Raw genomic sequence first — 20,008 nt, 5'->3', positions numbered from 1 at the left:
TGAAGAAAAGTAGCTTGATAACTTAGATTGATACTAATTAAATCATCATGTTTTATGTCTGATATTTATTTCCTTGTTTTGTCATTTTATACATGTTTAAAAATGTGATTAATTATTGGTTTGTTATTTTCTGACAGGATAAAAGGCACCTCCTATTAATAGTAGTACTTGTAATACTTAAAAAGGCCACTAGATGTCAGCATTTATCTCTAAAGTTATTTCAGGGAATTTCCTAAGAATCACATCCTCTCAGATTTATTATAACTCAATATGCCCCAATTTTTTGGAAGTGCAATACACCCATTTAAGGTATTTAACCTCCAGTAGTCTCTGCTTTAGACTGTCCACTGATTGTTTGATGCATATTGAAAGTTTACCAGTTTTCACCAGGATAATCTAAACATCTGTTCATATTTCACCTTTTATTGATTAGTTTTATGGGGCATTTTCTGCCTCCATTTGTTTGGTTTTTCAAGTCACTAATATTTAGCAACTGGGTACATGTGCTCCAGCATGTGTGGACACAAAGGAAAGGGTGGAGCTGTCCTTTTTTTAATATATATTTTACATATATATAATTTGCTTTTTTGGGAGATTGACTCACCTCTGTAGCCAGCCTCTAGTGGCCATTTGAGGAACTGCAGTTTTTGGCATTTCTGTTCTGGCTTCATTTGCTGGTTACACCACAATCTCTTCTTGTTTGTTCTGAAGGTGGAGAATGAACAATGTGACTGATATCCAAACATCCACCTCTGACCTGGTGATATTGCTCTGCTAGCTACCGTCCCACGAGCCTTCAAATGTAATGTAATGTAAGCCGCCTACCTTTACAGGAATACAAGTATTTTGATATAAATATGTATTTGGCATATAACAACATGAGATGTGTGAGCATAATTACTTTTACTGTTGAGTAATTAGTAAAGTAATTGCTTTTCCTACAAGCAATGTGTAATAAGTAATTGATTATATTTTTCAAGTCCTAACTTGCCCAACACTGAATAAATACTAATGTGTCCACACTTTATTCTGTGCAAACGTCCAGAGGCACTTTTTATTTTATGTGTCTGAGGAACAGTGTGTCTTTTTCAGCATGAGAAAACTCTCTGGCACAGACACACACACACACACACACACATAGATACATATCCACAGGGGGAGTTTCCTGTTATACAGAGCAGGAGCAGAAAGGGAGGAGTGAGAAGGAGGAGGAGGAGGAGGGAAAAGTGGGAGGAGAGGGGAGAAGGAATGTCCGAGCAGAGGCATTGTGTTTGGTTATCTCACAACCAGAGAGAGAGAGAGAGAGAGAGAAGGAGAGAGAGAGAGAGAGAGGGAGGGAAGAATGACTCTGCTGGGAAGTAGAAACCCTCTCAGAAGGAGGTGTGACTCAGCCATGGAAAGAGGAGCAGCTCCCTCATGTGTGGATGGAAACTACTAGATACGTGGATCCATCAAGCAGCAGACCTGAGCTCACTGATTACAGCGGCGGCTGAAAGACTGATCTACCACAGGCTGTCAACTGATTCAAATTATATTTGATCCACTGATTCAGAAATCATAAGACTGGTTGGAGGACTGGAGGATCAGCCTCTGTGACTGATGTGAAGCCGCATCAACTGACTTTAAGTCTGATCTGAAGCCTGATCAAGTGATTGGAAGTCTCACTAATCAGTTTTACACCTTATATAAAGTCTGACGGATCTGACGCCTAATTTATTGACTTGACACTTGATTGCTTGAGTCTGACTGACTCCTGGGAATCCTAATTGACTAACTGGAAGCCTGTCAGCATTGACACCTGATTGGAAGCCCGATCCACTGATTGGAAGCCCAGCTGATCGATTGGTTTGCTGGCATCAGGATGAGCGGAGCAGAGGAGGTGGTGTGTGAAGGTTGGCTGCGAAAATCCCCACCAGAGAAAAAACTACGGCGATATGTGAGTACTTCACTTCTCTTTTAGCTTTTGGCAAAAACAGATCTGAGAATAACAACAAACAGTCCCACGTGCTATCAAAAGAGCACACCTTTAAAGTACTTGTCATTTTATTATGTGTTTTATTTCAGGTGTCAAGTACGCATCAGTAGTGACTGTTTATTAGACGCTGACATGCACCTACAGGGCAAACATGCTCCTGTGGGGTTTTTAATTAAACCTGAGGATTAGCTCTGGGTTTCATCACTATTTACACACTGAGTCATTTCCTTACGTTACAGAGCCACAATCATAAATGGATAAAACATTAAGCACAACACAGCTGTCGGCTGCTCCACCTTATCAGTTTTATAGTCTTTTTTAACTAAATGAAAGCACAAGCAGTCAAAGGTTTTATGTATTTGGAGGACGCCAACAGAGTTCTACTTGGTAACACTGTTTTTTGCTAACTGGAGGCCTAGTAGTTGCTGATATTAATGATTATTATTATGTTTTAGCATAAAATTCCAAGTACCCACTTTCTAATGTATATAAAGGCAATCACCAAGAGGCATGCAGCTAGGTATGGCTAAAATATGCAATCCTGTCTCAACATAAGGATATTTACATCTTTGTGGTATCATCACACTGAACCACCTGCTGCTTTAGATATTTATATACAGTATCTACATTTAGCAAATATCCAAAAAAGAGTTGACTTTTCCCTTCTGCCTTAAACATCTGGTACAACCAAAAAAAGTGATCAAATGCTAATTAAACTGAAATTTGGTCTTCATTAGTGAAAAAGCAGAAACTAAAGGATGTTATTGCCCTCTTTCTCGGAATATGACCACTGCCTTATGAAGGCATCCGCCTCCAAATATTTATAGATAATTAGCCTTTGCAGCACCTAGCGCCTACTGCTCCACTCAGCTTGCATCGGAACGGGATTTGAATTCCTCGCTAACTGGTTGGGAAAATGTTTGGAAATCTGCAATTAAGTCCTAATACCAAAAGAAGCATTCCTTCGCTGTATCAGAGAAACAGCTGTTTCTAACTGGCTAACACAACATAAGAGAAAAGGTACCTTTTATCTTTCAAATCTGAAAAGTGACAACCTGCCTTGAGCCTGAAATAGATACAAGAGTCGATATATAACGTAATATATTAGGTCAATATCCCAAAATTAGTACAAGGCTGTTTGTCCAACGGCAGCATGGATAGCTTTCCAGTAAAGAAACAGCTTAGGCAGTTATTCACACACACACACACACACACACACACACACACACACGCACACGCACACGCACACACACACACACACGCACATACACTGCATATCTGGCATGCCTTACCAGTGAGTTGAGCTAATCTCATCTCCCCTCTCCATATTTTCCCTTACTCTCTTTCTTTCTTTCTTTCTTTCTTTCTTTCTTTCTTTCTTTCTTTCCAGAGAAAACTCTGTTGTCTTTATTTGGTATATGTTGCCTTTCTGTTAAATTCATTTACTTTTTCTTCCTGTTCTTTTGTAACTTTCTTCTCTTAGTGAGTGTGTGTATATATGTGTTTTTCTTTCCTAATGGGGACCTTTTCTGATATAAACACTGACCTTGTCAGGACCAGTTGTCCTCGTGGGGATCAAAGACCGGTCCTAATGCAGCAAAAGGTCTGGTTAGGGTTAGGGGTAAGGTGTGAACTGAGGTTAGGGTTAGGTGGTGAATGAATGAAGTTGATATCTTAACAAGGGTAGCTGCGCAAACCTGCGTGCATGTGTTGAAAGCAAAAGGCCAGGGAGGAATAAAAGGAGCAGAAGAAAAGTTCAGACTCTGAAAATGATTGCTGAAGGAACTAAATTGAAAAACTTTAAAATTGTCCCAAGAGCTAATTTTGACGACCCCCACAATCCCTGTTGGCTGGCATCAGTAAACTAAATGTCATCCCAGCAGTGAAAACCTTAGAGGGGGAACAAACATACTGCACAGACACTTTGCTTGTGTTGCACTTTATTTTTCTGCTGCTACATATGAAAAAAGTACCACCGCAGGTGGGAACGAAGAAGAAGTAGAGGAAGAACTTGAGGAAAAAGTGTGGAAAAAAAGAAAATGAAGAAAAGAGTAAGAAGAAGAGTAGAGAGACAAGAAGGGCTCGAAATGAAGAGCCCATTGTCCAGACTGTGTATACATTCAGCCATGATGGTATATACAACCCAGTGTGTACACACACACACACTGCCCAACCAGCTGTGTGTTGACTGTCAACACACACACTCACACGGAGCCCCTCATAATGGCTGCTGCAGGCTGAGTCTGCGTTCATGTGTTCATGTTAAGTATTGGGCCAGAGTTCGTGGAGTGTACCTCATCATACATCATACACTCCCTGTTCTGTCAAAAACTGTGTGTGTGTGTGTGTGTGTGTGTGTTATGTAATAAACTAATCGCTCTCAGCTGGGCCCGGTTGGAAGAAGGGGCCTCCCTAAAGATTTAGAAGATTTGGTAACACACACACACACACACACACATACACACACACACACACACACACACACACACACACACACACACACACACACACACGAACTGGAACAGAACCAAGGAGAATAAAAAGTTCTGCAACCTTCAGTGCAATAACAAACGTCACACACACACACACACACACACACACACACACACACACACACACACACACACACACACACACACACACACACACACACACACACACACACACACATAAGGTCAAACACAGTTTAAAGAAAGCTGCATCTGAGACACTGTCCTGTGTCACAGACTGACAGGTTGGATGGACCTACTACAGCCAAAATGATCAACAACCATCATCGATCAATTAAAAAAAAAGGGTAGACGCTGTAGGTATCCTTCACGTCGCTTCATGATGCACATGGCTCCGCGGCCGAGTTATAATAAATATGAAACGGCCACTTGCAAAGGTCGGAGTTCATTAAGTTTTGGCACAAAAACAACCTGGTTAGGATTAGCAAAAGGTCGTAGGTTACGTAACGTACCTGATGTAACTTTAGTACATGATTAAAATGCAACCTCAAAGAAACTGTTTACTTTTGGGGGTCACATGGGACACGAACACTGGGTCTCCTGTGTTTGTTTGAGTCATCCATCCACCCCACCACCTCCATATGGGGACTTTCTCACTCTTTATAGTAGCGTATAGTAGAAAGTCACCTGATCTAAAACCTCCCTAAAATGTTTTAAATTAAATTATCTAAGAAGGAAAAATCATTCCGTGAGCTGAGTAGACGTTTAGGTGTCACAAACCTAAAAGCTTTGGAACCACTTGTTAATCTTGATATAGGGTTTCCTTGTGTACAACCTGTGTGATTGTCTGAACATTGACAACATAACTGACAGAAATAAAGTAAAAAGTATATCCAGAGGTATCCTGTAATGAAATACATGTCATTTTTAATAAAAGCGTTATTGAATTTGAAACCTATTTGGGTGGTTTTCAGTTCCAGTTGAGTTTTAGGGAAGTGATGAGGAACAAGTCAATGCCAGTTCCTTTGCAGTGTTTACAGTGACTGCCGTCAAATGGAAAGTGTTGGGACGTGTCACATGTTTGCAGTTCAAGAGAAGTGTTCAATGTGATGGGAAGAGGAGGGATAGATCAGTAAATAAGGAAGTGAACAGTTGGAAATTTGTTATTCAAGTCTGGTGTTAATTTTGGTTTGGAGGCAGGATGGAGGAAGTGTTATTTTAGATCCATTGTGCCCTCTTCCTGTCAGGGTCAGAGGTCAAAGGAGGAAACAAAACGAAAGGAGAGGAGGAGAAATGAGAGAAAATAGAGGGAGAAGAGATTAGACAAGGTGTTTAAAGAAATGATGTAATCAGATAATCACAGATTCTTGTGGCATAAGATGTTAACAGAACAAATATTGTGTGTGTAAAAACAGCTTTTTCTGCTTAGGATCAGCTCCTAAGTTAACGCTTGGATTTGAAAGTTTGGTTCAGCCAAATTCTCACCCCTCCCAAACCATGACAAAATTGGCAAGACTTTGCATTAGCATACCGCACAAGCACCGGTTGTTGTGCGCGCTGTACGTAACTGTACTGTATTCAGAGCTTAACAAGATGTAAAGAGTTTGTCCAGAGTCACGAAAAAAACCTGTAAAACACTTAAATGTCCTGGTTTTCACTTCAATTAATGTTCTAATATGTATCATGTTCTGTCCCACTTATTTTTACCCAACCCAACATAAATACGCAAAACATTTCAATGTGTGTTGTCAATCAAAAAGTTGTTGCCACGGCTGTTGCCTATGAGTCATAGGCTGTGATGCCAGTATGTTAACGGTTAGCTGTGATGTCGAAGAGAAATCAGCCTTTTCTAAAGAGCTCCAAGAGGCATACAGCTGGCAACAAAATGCTGCGTTCATGGCGTCCGTGGTGTTAAAATTTCAGTAGTGCTAAAATATGAGAGCCTCTTGTAGTATGGCTGTTAGCTCAACTACAACACAGGTATCCGCACAGTAACTCTCTCAAAGGACCATAAATGTGCTTCTAGTGACAGTTCTAGTCAAATTCTGGAGTTCTCAAACCTTTTTCACAGCAGCCGTTTTGACATGAATTAGTAGGGTAAACACAGGTGTTTCCACCTAATTAAGGTCCTGTTCCATTTAGTGTAGCAGAGCCTTTTTCCAGGGAGCTAACATGCACAAGAGCAGCCCCCTGACTCTGTTTGACCTGAATAAAACCTTAATTAGTAACACTGGTAACGCCTGTGTTTACCCTACTTTTTCATGTCAAAATAGCTGCTGCGAAAAAGGTCTATTAGCTCTCGCAGCTCGGCCCTGTTCCTTGAATTAGAAGGCATAGAAAAATATTTTCATACAAGTCGCTGCCACCCCGCTGCTTTTATTTAGCCAGCAGCCTGAAGACGACTGATCATCAAACAGAGTGAGGGGGGGGGGACAGACAAAAACACACACACACATCTACTGCCATCTCTTACCGGCATTTCCTGTTCAGCTATTTCCTCTTCCTGTCAGTGTTTGGAGAGGAGGGGAGGGGGAAACATGCTCTACAGTATTTAATTGCTGTGCACTTTGGTCATACACACACACACACACACACACACACACACACAGAGGCATGCCTTTGGAGTCACGTTGGTTTTGAGAAACACAATTAAACAGGGATCGGAAGAGATGGATTTGGTTTGTTGGACTGGTGGAAACAGGCAAACACAAACACACACACACACACACACACTCGTACACATACACAGACTGTATTTACCCACGTAAACAGAAGCACAAAGCTCAACCTTATGTTTCAAGTCTTCTTAATCGATCAGGTGTCCTTTCAGATAGTTATGGAGAAAACTTAAATTCTCCTGATTCCTTTAAACAGAAAAACACTGAGATTATCACGTGGCAAGATAATTGTGTGTGTGTGTGTGTGTGTGTGTGTGTGTGTGTGTGTGCACAAGCTGTTATTGAATTTAAATCCTTCTTCATGCTGCGTTTCACACCTTTAAATAATCATGACGTGTCGTTCGCACACTACCTACACACTAATACTAACAGCACACACAAGCACACACACACAGATGGTGAGTCATGTCAGAAAAATGAGGTGTCATCCCATGGGTCGCTCATGGGAGATGGACCCTACCCATAATGCTCAGCGCATGATGGGAACAGTCTGAGAGAAGTGTCAAACATTTAGCAGTTTACTGTGTGTGTGTGTGTGTGTGTGTGAGAGAGAGAGAGAGAGAGAGAGAGAGAGAAAGACAGAGATGTTTAGTTAACATTCATGTGCACTGGAGTGTAAAACTTTTCTTATGGGAGAGAGACACTAGAGTTAGTTTGAAAGTTAGAGAGAGAGGAGGAACTGACCTTTTAATCAATAATCTAGAATTTCATTTTGCTAAAGTCCTAAATCCTGCTGTTGACTCCTTGACAAGTATAATTTGAGCATAAAAGACAATAGTATAGGGTATAAAAAGAGAAGTCTATAGTAGATCTTTGCTAGTTAGAGATAGTTTGTACTAATGGTGGCGCTGGAGGAAAGTTCCCATGAACCCTCTGAAAATGAAAAGGGTTCATCTCACCTTTACTAGCCTGGTGTGGCTACATGTTTTGACGCAGGATGTATAAAACCTCTTAAAGCCAGCTTGAGCGAGTTCTAAGCTGCTTAGATGACCTTTACAAATATAAATGGGTTTTTTTGCTGATATGGACATGCTACACATCGTTAGTTCAGTCAGTTCAATCGTTTAGTTCATTTTATGGAAACCATGAGCACCAAAATATGAAATAATGAAATTAATGATTTGTGTGATATGTATGCACATTGCGTAATTCTTACGGCTTTAAAGGAACATTTATACTGGTTTAAATAAAGTATTTATTCTCTGCTGAGCAAGAGTTTGTGCAAGAGGAATTAAAAGCCTGTCCTTAATAGAGGCAGAAAAGCCTGTGCTATTAATTAAAGTTTTAAGGTATTAACATGACGAGTATCTACATGTTTTGGACGGAACATATTCATACTGTACTGAAGTAACTGTTCTGTTTGTAGTTTGAAACCATTTCATTCTTGTTCTCTCCTCTGTCTCTTTTTTCTATGTTAGAATAAAAAGAAATTAGAACCATTTAATATTCTCTCCCTCTGGATTGTAATACGTGTCTCTCACTCCCTCCAGGCGTGGAAGAGGCGTTGGTTCGTGCTGCGAAGCGGTCGGCTGAGCGGGGAGCCGGACATCCTGCAGTACTACAAGAACCAGCAGTCCCGCCGGCCGATCAGGACCATCAACCTGAACCTGTGTGAGCAGGTAAACAGACAGAAGCAGGACGGTCCAACACCATCTGTGAGCACTGCTGAAAAGGCAGTGAAAGACCAGCTGCATGGCATTATGAGCCAGAACTTTATTACTATTATGAACTTAATACCTTCCTTAAACATTTAATCCTATTCATTGATAACTGGAATACAAGTTTTCATTTCAGTATGTTTAGTTTTTTTTATTTTTAAATGTTGAACCTCCCTTTTTAGTTTGAGGGTTTGGGTTGAGTTTCTTCATGACTGTATTCTTTTATGTATTTATTTATGGATAAGTCATTTTAATCTTCATAGAATATGCTCCACTGCACAAACTAAAGTAAAACTTTGTTCCACTCTAAGCCAGACTAAAGTTTCTGGGTTTAACGCCTACTGCCTGCTAGTGCTTACTAAATAGTAATAGTAAGCAACAGGTTTTGTATTTTTTGTATTACTTTGGCACAGTTTCTTGTATTTTTCAATGACTTCTGTCAGCAGGAGAAACGTTGGACACTAGCTAAAGGTCTTACATTTGCGCTCCAACACTCATTCCCAGTCTGCCTGTTTTCTCTCTCTGCATCCCCTTCTTCTTCAGGTGGACGCTGGCCTGTCGTTCACAAAGAAGGAGCTGGAGAGCAGCTTCGTTTTCGACCTGAGGACGGAGGAGAGGACCTGGTACCTGGTGGCTGAGTCTGAGGAGGACATGAACCGCTGGGTGTCCGCCATTTGCCTGCTCTGCGGCTTCAACCCGACCGACGACGGTGAGGCGGAGAGAGAGGGAGGGAATCGAAATATTCTTCACACCCCTTTCTTATTTTGCATTTGAAATGGTTAGATGTGTGGGTTGTGGCTGAGTCAGTGTGAAAACTAGTGGGAGGAGAGAAGAGGACATGCAGAGAGAAAGATTGACAAAAAGGCCTTCAGGACTTTATGTGTGTGTGTGTGTGTGTGTGTGTGTGTGTGTGTGTTAGTGACTCAGATGTGTATATGGTAAAGTATTTAAAATATCATAAATATGGTATTGTGTATAACAGCTTTACTTTGTACAGTCATTTCAACTTTGTTTGTTTTTTACTGATATAGACTTTAATGCCCACAATGAGTCATTTTGTCTTATAACTCATGTTCTGATAACTTTTTTTAATCATTTTGCATATTATAATCTCAGAGAGTCAAATGTTGTGCAATACAACACTGTTGGTTGCATACAGCCTTGCTATCCCATTATGCATAACTCTTGTTTATAAGTTATTTAAATGTAACAGATACTTTTTAAATGTTTTATGCTGAAGTCAATGGATTTCTGTTTTGATGGAGCCTAACCAATATTTATGGTACTGTTTGGCTGACATGCATGTTTTACCCCAGACGGGAATTCGTATTTACAGTAAATCAGACGTAACCTGAACACACACCGTAAGCCCCAATCAGTAAGATCTGGTATCCTATTCATTCATCATTTTGACCTATTTGGGTATTTATTTTTGTCTCAAGGTCCCATCATGTTAAAGGTAAACGTTTAGCCATTTTTGATTATTTATAATAAAAATGAAAAAAAGTTAGACTAGAATATTTGTCATAATTAAGAGCCTGTTTAGCATTGCACGCCAACTCAGTGGTGACTTTATTCGGTATCAAAATCAATGCAACAGAACCAGCGATGCCATCTTTTTAATTTTTCCTTGTCAAAACCTGGCCCGTACGTTACCCACAATGCAGCTCCCTCTGGAGACACTAAAGTTACTTTTCAAAATGTCTACTAAGACCCATGTTGATAGGTTGAGCTTTAAAGAAAATACTGTCATTCAAATGTCTCATTCAAACACTCCAGTACCCATAATGCCCTGCAGGGAGACACAGGAAGAGTTTCTCATATATCTTTTCTTTCTACAAGATTTTACATATTGTTATTTGACCTCTCGTTTGGGGGACTTTTTTCTTTCTACAATTTCAGAGAGACCTCCTGTCTCCGGCTCATCCTCCATCACAGCGACAACCCCAACCAGTGGCAGTGCCACCATGGTAACAGGGTCGGTCCCACCCCCCTATGATCCAGTGAGTGTGAGGAACATGCAGCCTGATGCCAATGCAGAAGAGGATTACCTGTGGTTATCACACTGCCAGAGTCACATCAGGTAAACACACACAGCCAAAATACAGGAAGCAAGACTTTATCTTGTGATGTGAAAGTAAATTCATAGACCTCAGAAACAGAAGGAATACCAAACTCATACTACGCTTCACTGTACAAATTAGAACCAAAACCAAAACAGAGAGCATTTCAGATCTTATACATCTCACACAGTTTAAGTTGTGAGTTAGACCTCAAAGATTTGACAAACACGCTGTTTTGTTGCATGAACACTGGAGAGTCCATCATGCCAGAGTCACAAGGACAGAATACAACAGAATACAACAGAATTATAAATGAGTAAAAACAGTATAAATCATGTGAGTTTTGTTTAAAAATGTTGGCTAATATTCACATAAAATGCACAAATTCAACTTTTCCACTCTGATTCAGACTAAAGAGAACCGGCTGAAGCTAAATCAACTAGACCAACAGTCAGAGTTACAGGTTCAGACGTGTTGAATTTAAGGACGGGGATTAGAGGTTTATCTTAGCCTGGATCACACCCACGGATCTCTAAAAGACTTCAAACCGTCATGGAACAGTTCATCAGATTTTCCTCTTTAGCTGGAAAGATTTCTATTTCTGAACTTATTTTGCTGTCTCTCTTGTCTCCAGGCCTCCTTTAGGTTCCTCCAGCTCTCTTGAAACCGACTACAACGACAACCTCTACCCTCCTCCCTCTGCCACCTCCTCCTCCTCTTCCTCTTCCTCCTCTCCTTCCCTCCTTCCCAACAGCCTCCCAGTCCCGTCCTCCTCCTCCTCTTCCTCCGGCATTCGGACATCCCCTTGGACAGCTGCCACCGTGACAGGCCCTTTCAGCCAGTCTCTGGATGCCAGCATGACCCTTGACCTCTACAAGCGAGCCGGCAGGCCTCGCTGTCACCCGTCTCCTCATCCCAGGAAGCACTCGCTGGATTTCCACCTGCGACCCGTTGGGATGCCTCTCTGTGATGACACACGCTCCACCATGCATCCAAATACGCACTCATACACCAACAGTGGTTACCAGATCCCCCGTCCTGCGTCCACCCCGCAGCCACGACCCCTTCGCTGCCCATCCTCTACCCCCAGCGTGGACTCCCTGACCCCGGCGGAGCTCCACGCCTCCACCCCGACTCCTCCTCCACGCCCGCCGAAGCCCCCGACCTTTGCAGCCCAGGGAGAGAGCTCAGCTGGGGGCACGCTGCCCCGATCCACCTCAGAGCATGATAGGAGGGATGGATATGTGGAGGGTGGGGGAGGAGGTCTGCCAAAGAGTAACACTGTCGCTATGCCAGGACGCACACAGACAGGTGAGCCTTTGTCCTGACTTATCTCTCATTAAAGGTTTGGTATTAGAATAGTAGTTTGACATTTTGGGAAATATGTTTATGTATATAGAAATCACTCTCATACCACAACCTGACATTTTTACACTTTTTGGACATAACAGAAGCTGCTGCTTGTTACCTTTGCAGTCTTTATACCTTATGAACTCTCAGTGACCATCTTTGTTTGATTTCTTAGTGTCACATCTTATAGTGTTATTTTAGCTTCTTATATCTTTGACTTAAAGTTACGTGTCCACATTAAAATGTCTATAAACACTTCACTTATGTTCTGTATGTTGTTGAGTTGTGTTCTTACATTATCCCAAATGTTTCCATTGGTTGTTTTTAACTCTATAGATGAAGGATTTTAGTCGTTGGATGTCTGGATCTTAAGTAATCAGAGAAACAAGTTGAGTTGATGGCTCGCAGACACTTCGGGACATCCTTTGTACTCCAAACATCAGAGAAACACAGATTTTAACCTGAAACTGCTTTACTCAGTGTTTGTTTCATTTTAATAACCGGGTCTGTTTTTTTTTTTTTTTTTTTGAGAGGAGGAGACCTGTGTGGATAATTTGGCTCCTAGAAGAAACCTCCTGAGTGTCTGGATCTTAAGTTATCAGAGAAACAAGCTGAGCTAATCTTAGCAGCTCCGCTCACAGCCCCTCCGGGACGTCCTTTGTCTGCCAAACTGCGTCAGAGAAACACTGATTTTAAAGGTGTAACTGCTTTATTCAGTGTTATTGTTATTGTTTTGATGTGAGAGACCCCTAGAGTCAGAAATTACATATTGTACGTCTGAATGTAATCATCGATGCAAAAGCTGATGAAGCTGATGAAGAATCAAGAGGTACAAACGGATGCCAACTGGCTGCCTGACAGAGCTGCTCACAGAGGAATGCCTTTTGGCACATGTCATGTAAATCAGTCGTGAGTCAACGGAAATAAATATTGTTCCTAATTCAATATTCAGTTACAGTGGCGGTGAAATCCCCTTAAGAGGCTGCATCGTCACTAGTAGGTGGCAAAGTTTAAAACCTCAGAGGAGATCAGAGAGCTCTGCAGTCATAAAGCGGCTTTGTTGTGCAGAACTGGATTATATCCTCATGGCTAAAACAATTTGTGCCTGTTTTCACCATAATTTGATTGGCATTAGTATCCTTAATAAGACGAGAACTTTGCCCCGCAAGAGCACAAAGAGCCTCTTCAACCAGTTCAGCCTGGGTGGTAAAAATGTACAGTGTTCATGATGGAGACGCAACTGCTTAGGAGCATGTTTAGGAGAACAGTCGGGATGTTCGGCGTTATCTGGATCTGTTCTGACAAGTAAATTGTGTGTATTTTTATACACACTCGAAATGGACGGGGCTAAAACTGGAAGTGGGACAAGCCAGAACTTGCTGTTTCCCTGTTTCCAGTCTTTATGCTAAGCTAACCTCCTGGCTCCAGCTCTGTACTTAACGCACAGACATGAGATTGGTATCGATCTTCTTATCTAACTCTCAGCAAGATAAACCTGCTTCCCAAAATGTTGAACGTCATCACCCTTTAAGAGCGCACTGAGCCTCAGGTGGTTGATGTGATGGTCTGTACGCTCTGTGTTTCAGGTTGTGAGTCTTTTTACATCCTTCGGTCTCGGTCCGAGAGAGCGAGCATGTTTGAGTTCAGCGAGAGCTTCAACAGCTACTTCGTGAGTTAAAACTTCTAAAGCCTAAAATACAATATATGTGACAGAATTTCTGTTCTGTCATTCCCTGTTCTTTATTTTTTTTTAATCTCTTTTCAGTTTATCATTTCAAAATGCAAGTGTCTTTCTCTCTCTCAGTTTAATAAAGGCATGGTACCTCTGGGTAGTGTTGGCGCTGAAGATGACGATGTGGACGAAAACTATGTTCCCATGAGCGCAGCCACCACGGAGCCTCCTGTTGCACCAAGGTTGGTCAGAGGACACGTGAAGTGATAAAATTGTGTCCATGTGCTGGTTTCTTTTTATATGGCTGGACCTTCTTAACTTAAAATGTGGCACTTCAGTTTCTTCTTCTCTTGTTTCAGGGTGCTTCCAACTCCTGCCTCCGACCCCTCGGCCCAGCTCCAGGATGGAAACTACGTCCCCATGACCCCCCTCACCCCGTCCCTTCCCATTCATCCCACCCCTGCGACAGGGGACCTGGCGTCCCTGGGGAGGCAAGTTCCCCCACCCGCTCACATGGGTTTTCGTAACTCCCCCCTGACCCCCGTTGCTCCCCTCACCCCACCGCTCCGGAGGAATACCATTAACACTGCCGGAGGAGTGGAGGTCAAAGCCATGCCCCCCCCAATCCATCGCAACCTGAAACCACAACGCAGAGGTGGGTCGCAGGTTATCTGGAATTTATAGCTAACCCTGTGTCAAAGGAAGCTTGATCTGGTGTTTAATCCCTCTGTTACTGCTCCATATCCAGAACAATCACTAAGTCAATCATTTTGTAGACATATAAGATACAAAAAGACATAAAGAACAGCATTATATAATGAAAATCACAAAAAAATATAAACATATATATAAATAAATAAATATATATAAAAGGCATACAATGTACAAGTTTATGTGATTTCCAAGCAATTAATATTAAATGAATATACATTAAGTAGGTGAATATGTACAGTAAAGTCATCATCAGTCAAGTTTTAGTGTTAGTGATGCGGAGTGATGGCCTGTGGAAAGAAACTTCATTGTGACTTAAAATGTCAATTCTTCACACTTACAGCAAGCATTGATCCGTCCCCATTGATTTAGTTGCTGCAGTAGTGCAGCCTCATTGATGCTCTCTCCTGTCTGATGATGTGTATCCCTGCAGGGGTTTTTGCCAGTCAGCCTGCAGAGAAAACAGATGTCCAGACTGCCGGAGAGACGGCGCACAAAACCAGAGGTACAAACTATTAACTGGGCTGAGAACTGACAACACAGACTGAAACGGACATGAGCATTGCTTATTACACAGAGAACATTCTTACAATGATGTTGCTTTGCTATAAAGTATCCTGAGAAAAACTACATCCATTGCTCCTTGCAGACGCAGGAAGTACTGTGTCCTTGGAGGTTGGAGTGGTGGATTAGTGTGTAGTGAGGCCGACTTTCATGCAAGAGACTAGAGTTTCTTGCCCGTTTTTTTGGCAACCATAACCACTATCGTCCTACAACTACACTATTTCCTTAAAGTCCAAGACCAGGACTACTCGAGACCGAGTCAAGAGCAAAGAGGTCCAAAGAGGTTCGAGTCCAAGTCAAGAATGAGTGCAAATCAAGGCCGAAACAGAAAAAAAACAAACAGAAAAGAGATGAGATTTGGCAGGCAGGCATGCAAGTGACAGGCGCTTATTGCTAATACCCTAAGGTACTTGGCAAGACCAATAGGCCAAGTCCAAGTGCAAGTACATATATAATAGAAAAACCCTCTTAAATTTGAGCACAGACTCCAGTACTACAGCATTGTTTAAACATACCATAGCGCTGATATTAACTGTCAATGAACATAATCAAGGGTTTCCCAGAATCGTCCAATATTAACGTTCCTGTCGGAATGACGATAGGTTTGTTATCTGAGAATGGACCAGCAGCTTCTGGTCTTGGTTAACAAGCAACAAAATGAGGTATTTTCTTTACAAACAACTGTAATCAATGTCATTGAGGCCAGAAACCAACTCAAAGTGAAACCTTCTGAGGCAAGATTTTGATCTGAAACTGCCTGAGTTGAAGGAATGTTAATACATTGTATTAACATCAGTAGTTCAATAGGAGTTTGTTTTTGTTTTGTCTTTGTTTGATAGACAGAACTCTCGTAGCTTATAAATGTGAGACTGGTAAACAAAGTCTAGACTCTCGTTTCCCATCAGTACTTGCAGTTTATTTTCCACCACAATATAATTCCCGTTTTTTGGTCGTCTCTCCTTCGCCGGTCCGACTTGGCAAAACATTTTCTGTCATTGTTTGTTCACTTAAAGTCTGAAACATCTGCCAGTAAGACTCTTTCTGTTCCTGAAACAGACCATCGTTTCTTCTTCTTCTTCTCTCTCTCCATTCTCCCCCCCCATCCGTTAGTCATTTCACGTCTCCCTCGTTTCCCCTCTGGCCTCTTTTAGTTTTAATTATTTACCGGCTTCCACTTTGCTCAACAAGGCTGCACAGTGGGGTCATGACAGCCACACACACTCAAACACACAGCTCCATATATAGAGCTGTAGCTTATAGAAACATTCACATTAAATATTAGTGAAGGTTGACAGTTAAGGAGCAAAGTCTGCAACACTCAAAACACTACTTCTTCATTTGAGGTTTTACTTCTTCTCTCCTCTACACATAATAAAGCTCATCACTCTTTGATTGTTTCACTTTCTTTGTGTCTTTGTCCTGTTTTACTCAGATGACCTTTTGGAAAGCATTAATACAGTCAGCAGTAATAACTTAACTTATGTCTTATCCAATGTCCAGAGGTGGGATGTAACATAGTACAAATACTTTGTTAGTGTACTAATTTTTTCTAGGTATTTGTTTACTTGAGTATTTTACTTTTGTAGACAGATACCTGTACTTTCTGCTGCTAACATATTCAAAACAAGCTCATAACTTTAATCTGAATGCATTGGATGGGAATTAAAGATCATTATTATTATTTTGCATCATTGCACGCCTTCTCGACATTGAGACCGGTGCATGTCATATATAACATGCAAAAAATGCTGAAAACGTAAAATACGTTTTAAAAATGGTCATCAATGGTTTTGTTTTGAAGGAGGTAGGGACTCGGCAAAAGACCAATGGCCAATACCAGTTTGAGACAATACAAAAAACTTTATTATTTTGCATCACTGCACACCTTCCCAACATCAAGATGCATGCGGGGTGAAAAAAACAAACGTAAAAAAAAACAAGAGAGGGAGACTCGACCCTGTTTGAAGTTTCAGTTCATTTTGCACAGAAACAGTCGGTAAAAATGTCCTGCAGAGAAACTTAGCTTAACCCTTATACTATACTTAATAACCAAGGAACAACTTCAGAACAAGTCCTGTAGCAGTTTAATTACAACAGCATCCAACAACTAACTCAAATACATAAATTCATCATATCTATGAGCTATAAGCGAGTTTTATTGTCTTCACACCGCTCACAGATCAGGGATCAGCTACAACAGCTCAGTGTTGATGTGCTCTGGTCCTAAATCTGCACTCAATGTACAGATGAAGATGATCTCAGTCTTTTCTGATCTGATTTTGGGTGAAATGTATATATATGTTATATTGTTATATACGCCACTGTATTTTTAAAGTTTTTTTCCCCCTTAGTTCTGCAGTGAAATGTGTTTCAAAATGTAGTGGAAATTGAAAAGGTCTCCTCTTCCTCCCTCCCAGTGAAACCAGCTCCTCTGAACATCACTCCAGTGCAGCAGGACTGGCAGGAAGTCCCGCCCCCCATCCGCTCACCTGTCACTCGAACCTTCACGCGAGAGTAAGTCTGTGTGTGTTTGTGTGCGTGATAAGGAGCAGTGGCTCGGTGTTATATTGCAGCGTTGACAGAAAGCTACAAAACAACTCGATATTAAAGGTCTGTTAGGTCTGAGAGAGAGAGAGAGAGAGAGAGAGAGAGAGAGAGAGAGAATATCTGAGCAGGTACAATGAGCTGGGTTGCACTCTGCTGCCCTCCTGTGGCGGTGAGTGAGTACTACAAGTCAAAACCACTCTAAAAAGTTGTTTATCATCATTGTTTATTCTCTAAAATGTCAATTAAAATGTGCAACATAATTCCGGAGTTTGATGGAAAAGTCTGCTACTAACAATTATTTCCATAATCAGTTAATCTGCTGATTGTTCTATCAATTAATATTAATTGATTCATCACTTTACCTATATCACATCAAACCCTAGAGCCCAGTGTGATATAAAACAGTCCAACACACAAAATATTAAATTTACTAGTTTACTAATTCACTAAAATGTGCTTAATGATTAATTGTGTGTGTGTGTGTGTGTGTGTGTGTGTGTGTGTGTGTGTGTGTGTGTGTCAGTCCGTCCAGTCGTCGGGCAGCTAGGCCGACCTCTGCTCACAGCTCATCTCCCTCCTCTGATTCCGATGACCCGGATGACAGCTACGTCGCCATGACAACCTCCAACCTCAGCTTCAGTGCCGGAGAGCAGGTAAAACGTCCCCCGTCCCCCCCCGTCCCCCCCATCCTTCCTCCTCTTCTGATCTTATTCATTTTGTCATCATCACTTCTTTCTCCTCCTACTCTCTGCTTTCCTTCCTTCCTTCCTTTCTCTTTCCTCTAAACTTTTCTTTCTTTCTTTCTTGTGTGTGTGTGTGTGTGTGTGTGTGTGTGTGTGTGTGTGTGTGTACAGTCTCTGAGGCTCATGCTGCACCGGGCGTCAGAGGGCGGAGTCAGCAGCCCGTTGCTACGGCGAGCCAGAAGCGACAAACAGGTGGAGTACCTGGACCTGGACCTCCACACTGGGCGATCGACACTAACAAGACAGGTAACACCACTCTCTCTCCTCTCTTTCTAAATAATATTATTTATTTACTGTCACTATATAGAGCAGCTTTGAATGCCTGTATGGATTTGTTTTTATAATAATATTAATAATTATTTATAATAATAAGAATAATAATAATAATAATAATCATATAATTTTTCCATAATTGCAAGAAATTGGCAGGTAGAAATGTCTAGTAGGAGGTCAGCCACTAGAGGGCGCCAGATCAACAGATTCTTCATGTGTACAATATTCTTATTTTGCTTCATTTTTTTCTTCTAATATTTTTCAACATACATTCAGAATGTGATATATTTTATTGATAAGGAAGTATCTGCTTTGTCATTCACATCATGTTTGCAGTGAATCAATCAACAGATAAAAATACTTTTTTTTCCCACAACCAGAAACGCTGCACAGCAGAAGGCGGAGGTGGCGGCGCCGAACAGGCCGGAACGGGCGAGGAGCTCGCACGGGGCGGGCGCACACGTGTGGACTACGTGGTGGTGGACCCCAAAAGAACCAAGGCCCTGAGGAACACCAGAGAAGCGTGGCATGATGGGAGGATGTCCACAGAGAAGGAGAAATGCTAGAAATGCACACAGACGTTTGAAGAAGCTTCTTAACGAGCACTGAGGCCGTTAAAGGAAAAAGAGATTTACTTTAATGAAAAGTAATAAATTCATCACTTCCTGAGAGTTTCCATAAAAATGTTCATGCTCAGCTGACTTGTCAACCCAAGTGTGTATTACCAGCACAGGTAATCGGATTGTCTGCTGTAGAGAGAGCACAGTTTTTGTTGAATGTGTGAATGGAAGGCAAAGCTTGTTTCCAAAGGATTGGTTAACATGGTTCTACATTGACATTATAATTAGGTAACATTAGTGTCACTTAGCCAGGGAAGCTGAGGTTCTTCCAACGCACCTGCTGAGATTTAAGTTAAATCTCCAACTAGAGTATTTCTTCCTCCAGAGTTTCCGCGTCAGAGATGTGTTGTAGACATAAAAACTAAGGTCACAGGTTTGACACCAGTTTGAATAAAAATTACAGCACAGGTAACATCCACGAGCATCCAACCAAGCATCAGTTAGAGCTCCTTTATTCTCTAAACATTGTGTTTTCTGCTGGTATAGAGAAAATAAAGGTGGACTGTCCTGATGATTAAAAAAATCTGAATAACTTGATGATTCCCTTACGTAATCATCCCAGCAAGTTTGTGTGCAGTTAATTATTGTGTCAAATCAAATCTGTAATGTTACTGCTGAATAATTTCATTGATTCTGTGAGTGACAAATGTGATTTTTAGTAATGACTTTTCGACAGTGAATACATGAATAAACACTACACGACA

At 41.4% G+C, this 20,008-nt stretch overlaps 1 protein-coding gene across 1 annotated transcript; it reads left to right on the top strand.

Annotated features, from left to right (window-relative positions):
- Positions 1–1,312: 1,312 nt before the first annotated feature.
- On the top strand, positions 1,313–20,008 carry LOC127363523 (GRB2-associated-binding protein 1). The gene is made up of 13 exons (XM_051400055.1): positions 1,313–1,936; positions 8,594–8,722; positions 9,305–9,470; positions 10,664–10,844; positions 11,459–12,135; positions 13,761–13,843; positions 13,979–14,088; positions 14,206–14,501; positions 14,991–15,062; positions 17,539–17,635; positions 18,192–18,321; positions 18,523–18,657; positions 19,065–20,008. The coding sequence occupies exons 1-13, from the start codon at positions 1,862–1,864 to the stop codon at positions 19,248–19,250; spliced, it is 2,337 nt and encodes a 778-aa protein (XP_051256015.1). The 5' UTR covers positions 1,313–1,861; the 3' UTR covers positions 19,251–20,008.

The sequence above is a fragment of the Dicentrarchus labrax genome, unplaced genomic scaffold, assembly GCF_905237075.1.
Source record: "Dicentrarchus labrax unplaced genomic scaffold, dlabrax2021, whole genome shotgun sequence".
In the NCBI taxonomy this organism is placed as follows: Eukaryota; Metazoa; Chordata; class Actinopteri; family Moronidae; genus Dicentrarchus; species Dicentrarchus labrax.
Note: the sequence above shows the minus strand (reverse complement) of the source record. Positions and strands in the feature narration are given on the sequence as shown.

Excerpts from the sequence above, each read along its gene's own strand:
- LOC127363523 (XM_051400055.1), top strand. The coding sequence starts at position 1,862 with ATGAGCGGAGCAGAGGAGGTGGTGTGTGAAGGTTGGCTGCGAAAATCC. Across the intron at positions 9,471-10,663 it reads CTTCAACCCGACCGACGACG|AGAGACCTCCTGTCTCCGGC; the intron begins GTGAGGCGGAGA and ends CTACAATTTCAG. Across the intron at positions 15,063-17,538 it reads GACGGCGCACAAAACCAGAG|TGAAACCAGCTCCTCTGAAC; the intron begins GTACAAACTATT and ends CCTCCCTCCCAG.